Here is a 5,393-nt window from a genome sequence, read left to right as displayed (position 1 = left end):
CTTCATTTGATGTTCTAGGGTTTCAGGATTGTTGATTCTCTGTTTGGCTTAGTTTTTCGGATCTTTGTTGTGGAGGGACGGCGTGGTGTTTCTGCCTAGAGCGCCATCTTGCCGGAAGTCCTCTCATTGTAGTTTTGATTTACATTTCTCTAATGACTAATGATAGTGAGCTTTTTCTTCATGTGTCTGTTAGCCGCCTGAATGTCTTCTTTGGTAAAGTGTCTGTTCATATTCTTTGCCAGTTTTTAATTGGATTTTATGTTCTCTTGTTACTCTTTTGGTGAAGTCTTTTGATGAGCGTAAGTGTTTAATTTTTAGGTGTTTCCAGTTATCTAGTTTCTCTTCTGGTGTTTGTGCATTATTAGTTATGGTTTGGATACTATTTATGACATGTTTTAGGGTCCCTAGCATCTGAACTAATTTTGTAAAATCTATATTTTTTGTTCTGTGTGGCAGTTGAAGCCTCTCTGTGTTTATGTTCGTGATCATATAATAATTGGACAGAGATTTTCTTAAATGCCTGGAACCAATAAGTTTCTCATCTTTGCCAATGTGCTCTGTGTACAGTTTCAGCAGTTGCAAGCTCTGCATTAGGCTTCACTTCCTGCTTGTGCAGAGCCTAAAGTTTAGTGACAGGTTCGAGCTTAGGACCTTTTCCTGTCTTTTCTAGCATGTACACAGCCCTAAACATGACCCCAGCACTACGCTTGTGTGTAGCCTTCTAGATTCCCAATGGACTTTCCATTTTTCAGCTTTTTAAAGTTTTTGGTTAGCCTGTTGTTTTTACCCAACTGTTTTCCACCACTTATGCAGCCACAAAGTTAAATAATTGTCTCTAATTATATTTTTTTTTGGTTGAACTCTAGTTAGGACAAATGTAAGTATCCTTGTAAGTTGACTCTTCCAGGGAACTATTAGATAGGTGTAATAATGACAGTTCTCTGGAAATGAAGTTTTGAAGGAGCTCCAACCCAGTTCTGCTCCCCCAGTTGCTTTCATGATGCTTTAAAAGACAATTTTTTTTACCGTGTTTGTTGGCTGTTGGCTTTGAAGTCTACTGTGGAGCTGGAAGGATGGGGATGTGAATAGGCAAGTTATAATAGCCTATAGCTTGCTGTTCTTACTGAGTATTCATTTGTTTTCTTGAGTAAGTGCTTCCTGTCTTGCTGCAGGACTTTATTTAATTTCCAGATTTCTGAAAACATTGATTCTGTCAATTTTTGCCAGTTTTCTCATTGCTTTTATGAAGGAGATAATTTTCAGAGGTTCTTACTCCATCCTTTTTTGCTGGCATTCCCTCAGTAGATGTTCTTGAATAAATGTTTCTTAATTTTTTATATGCTCTTTGGTCACTTTACAAAGTCTTTTAATGGTTGTTTTGACAATTCTGTACAGTTTTGTCATTGCTTTTTGGGAAGAGGATTTGCCGAGTTCCTCATATAGTCATTCCAGAAATTCTGTTCCTCCAATTTAGAATTTAATACCCAGTTAAACTATCACATCATTCAAGATACTGGCAAAATACATTTTAGGCATACAAAGACAAAAAACTTTTACTACCTGTTATGGATTGAATTGTGTCCCCCCCAAAATATGTGTTGTAAATCCTGACCTTTATTCCTGTGGTTATAATCTCATTTGGGAATGAGTTGTGTTTGTTATATTAATGAGGCTAGATTAGTATAGGGTGTGTATTGAGTCAGTCTCTTTTGAAATATAAAAGAGATTAGACAAGCAAGTGAGAACGCAGAGATGGGGGAAGACAGATGCCAAGCTACATGGAGATCTCCAAGGAACCAGGAGATAGAAACCGAAGAGACAAGGACCTTCCTCCAGAGCCAACAGAGAGAGAAAGCCTTCCCCTAGAGCTAGCACCCTGAATTCAGACTTCTAGCCTTCTAAACTCTGAGAAAATAAATTCCTGTTTGTTGAGACATAAAGGGCAACATGAACCAGAGACTTCATCAGCCTGAGACCAGAAGAACTAGGTGATGCCTGGCTATGACAGTGCCCACCCTGACAGGGAACACAACAGAGAGTCCCTGACAGAGCAGGAGAAAAGTAGGGTGAAGAACTCAAATTCTAGTCAAAAGACCAGACTTAACAGTTTGATTAGACTGGAGGGACCCTGGAAGACGTGGCCCCTGGGCTCTCTGTTAGCCCAAAGTAAAACCGTTCCCAAGGCCAACTCTTCAGACAAAGATTAGACTGGACTATGGGACATAAAATGATACTCATGAAGAGCGTGCTTCTTAGCTCAAGTAGATACATGAGACTAAATGGGCAGCTCCTGTCCAGAGGTGAGATGAGAAGGCAGACAGGGTCAGGAGCTGGTTGAATGGACACAGGAAATCCGGCGTGTAAAGGAACAGTGTGCTGTCACAGTACAGGGAGAGCAACTAGGGTCACAAAACAATGTATGTATAAATTTTTGTAGGAGAGACTAACTTGAATTGTAAAGTTTCACTTAAAGCACAACAATAAAAAATAAATTCCTGTTTGTTAAATCCACTTAGGGTATTTCTGTTATAGCAGGTAAGTTATACATAAATAAGACACTACCCATTTACTTTAACTAAAAGTAATACTAAAGGTCAGAGGAAAAATATATCAAGAAGTAAGTAAGGCATTGGATACAAGAAACAATGATAGATGTCAAATCCTCTATCACTGAGCAGTAGTGACAGGAAGAGGGGGAATTTTAAAATGAGATCCTGAAATTCTATCAAACCTGTTACAGCTGGGACCAGAACTTTGTTTAATGTGGTATAAAAATGGTATTCTAATTATCATATTTGAAGCGTATTAAGAGTTTAGTTAAGATCCTATGTGGTAATCTCGTGTTAGAAGTTGTCATGGATTGAATTGTGTCCCCCCAAAATATCTGTGAACTTGGCTGGGTCATGATCCCCAGTATTGTAGAATTGTGTACCATTTTGTAATTTGATGTGATTTCCTTATGTGTTGTAAATTCAGTCACTATGATCTAATTAGATGGATTAGTGGCAGTTATACTGATGAGGTGTACAAGATTGGATAGTGTCTTAAGCCAATCTCTTTTGAGATATAAAAGAGAGAAGCGAGCAGAGAGATATGGGAACCTCATGCCACCAGGAAAGCAGTGCCAGGAGCAGAGCATGTCCTTTGGACCTGAGTTTCCTGCGCAGAGAGGCACCCAGCCAAGGGAATATTGACGACACGGACCTTCCTCCAGAGTCGACAGAGAAAGTGTTCCCCTGGAGCTGATACCTTGAATTTGGACTTGTAGCCTACTAGACTGTGAGAGAATAAATTTCTCTTTGTTAAAGCCATCCACTTGTGGTATTTCTGTTAGAGCAGCACTAGATGACTAAGACACAAGTGTTTTTTTAGTTAAAAGTAATGTCTATTCATGTTTAATGGAGTAAAAAGTATATTTGTGAATAACAAAGCCTTTGTCTTTAACAGGTAAGAGGAATGACTTGTGCTTCCTGTGTTCATAAAATAGAGTCTACCCTCACAAAACACAGAGGGATTTTCTATTGCTCTGTGGCCCTGGCAACCAATAAAGCACATATTAAATATGATCCAGAAATTATTGGTCCCAGAGATATTATCCATACAATTGAAGTAAGTGCCAAGATTTTGCATTTCTGTGTCCTTCCCTATTCAATCAGTACTCTCTTGAATCACTTCTGTTTTGCATCAGATAGAAACAATGAAAAAAATCTGACCCTTTTAGACAACATCTGTCTGAAAATTTGATGTGAATATGTCTGTCTTTTTTCTTGGTCTTTGCAGGAAGAGTTAGGCAAAGGTACATTGCATTATTAATCAGGAGTAGGCTTAAGTTAGAACTATAAATCATTTAAAAATATTTTTAAATGAAAGTAAAGTACAGTTTGTTATGGGTAAGATTCATATTATCACTAAAAATGTAAAGCGTCCTGCTAGATGCTTTATTGCGTTTTATGTCAAAGTAAATGACTGTTTAAAAATTTTATTGTGGTAAAATATATGTAACACAACATTTGCCATTTCAGTCATTTTTACATGCACAATTCAGTGACATTAATTACATTCACCATGTTGTGCTACAAACACCACTATCTGTTTCCAAATTTTTTATCACTGTTAACAGAAACTCAGTATCCGTTAAGCAATTCCTCCCTATTTCCCCTCCCACCTAACCCTGGTTACCACTAATAAACTTTGGTCTTTATTCATTTGTGTATTCTAGATATTTTATATTGGTGGGCTCATATAGTATTTGTCCTTTTATATTTGACAGATTTCACTCAGCATAATGTTTTCAAGGTTCATGTTGTAGCATGTATCAAGACTTCATTTATCTTTATGGCAGAGTAATATTCCATTGTTTGTATATACCACATTTTGTTTATTCATTTGTCTGTTGATGGACACTTGGGTTGTTTCCACCTCTTGACTATTGTGAATAATGCTGCAGTGAACATTTGTCTACAAGTATCTATTTAAGCCTCTTCTTTGAATTATTTTTTTTAAATGCTATTTATTTTATTGTGATTTAGGTAAGAGTTTACATAGCAAATTAGTATCTCATTAAACAGTTAATACACAAATTGTTTTGTGACATTGATTGTCAACCCTCCTATGTGTCAACACTCTCCCCTTCTCTACCCCAGGTTCCCTGTTTCCACTCGTTCAGTTTTCCTGTTCCTTCCTGCCTTCTCGTTTTTGCTTTTGGGCTGGTGTGCCCATTAGTCTCGTATACATGATTGAACTATGAAGCATGTCCCTCACATGTGTTATTGTTGGCCCTTTAGACCTGTCTAATCTTTGGCTGAAGGGCGAACCTCAGGAGTGACTTCAGAACTGAGTTAAAAGGGTGTTCGGGGGCCATATTCTCGGGGTTTCTCCAGTCTCTGTCAGATCAGCAAGCCTGGTCTTTTTTTTTCCTGTGAATTTGAATTTTGTTCTACATTTTTCTCCCACTCTGTCCAGGACCCTCTATTGTGATCCCTGCCAGAGCAGTTGGTGATGGTAACTAAACACCATCTAGTTGTTCTGGGCTCAGTCTGGTGGAGGTTGTGGTAGTTGTGGTCTCTTAGTCCTTTGGTCTTCTTGATTCTCCTTTGTTCCAGCTGGGATGAGACCAGTAGATGTATCTGAGATGGCCACTCGCTTTTTTTTTTTTTATATTTTATTGTACTTCAGGTGAAGGCATACCGAACAAATAGTTTCTCATGAAACAGTAGTACACATGTTGTTTTATGACATTGGTTAACAACCCCACAACATATTAACCCTCTAAATTCTCAACTTTTTTTTTGGGGGGGGGGAAATACAAATAGCCAAAGATACACCGTTTCAAAAATTTCTACATACACAGTTCAGTGACATTGACTATGCTCTTCCAACTGTGCTGTTGTTCT

General features: G+C 38.0%; 1 protein-coding gene across 5 annotated transcripts in view; it reads left to right on the top strand.

Annotated features, from left to right (window-relative positions):
* The window catches only part of ATP7A (ATPase copper transporting alpha), a 258,321-nt gene that overhangs the window by 158,367 nt on the left and 94,561 nt on the right, over window positions 1–5,393 (top strand). For 4 of the 5 annotated variants that reach the window (XM_023733619.1, XM_023733618.1, XM_023733621.1 and 1 more), the window contains one exon: window positions 3,448–3,609. The exons of the other annotated variant lie outside the window; for it this stretch is intronic. In XM_023733619.1, the coding sequence (XP_023589387.1) occupies window positions 3,448–3,609 (162 nt within the window). The remainder of the gene's footprint in view (window positions 1–3,447; window positions 3,610–5,393) is intronic. 5 annotated transcript variants of the gene reach the window in all.

This window comes from Trichechus manatus, unplaced genomic scaffold (genome assembly GCF_000243295.1).
Source record: "Trichechus manatus latirostris isolate Lorelei unplaced genomic scaffold, TriManLat1.0 scaffold00060, whole genome shotgun sequence".
Taxonomy (NCBI): domain Eukaryota; kingdom Metazoa; phylum Chordata; class Mammalia; order Sirenia; family Trichechidae; genus Trichechus; species Trichechus manatus.
The sequence above is the reverse complement of the archived record's forward strand: the minus strand, read 5'-3'. Positions and strand labels throughout refer to the sequence as shown.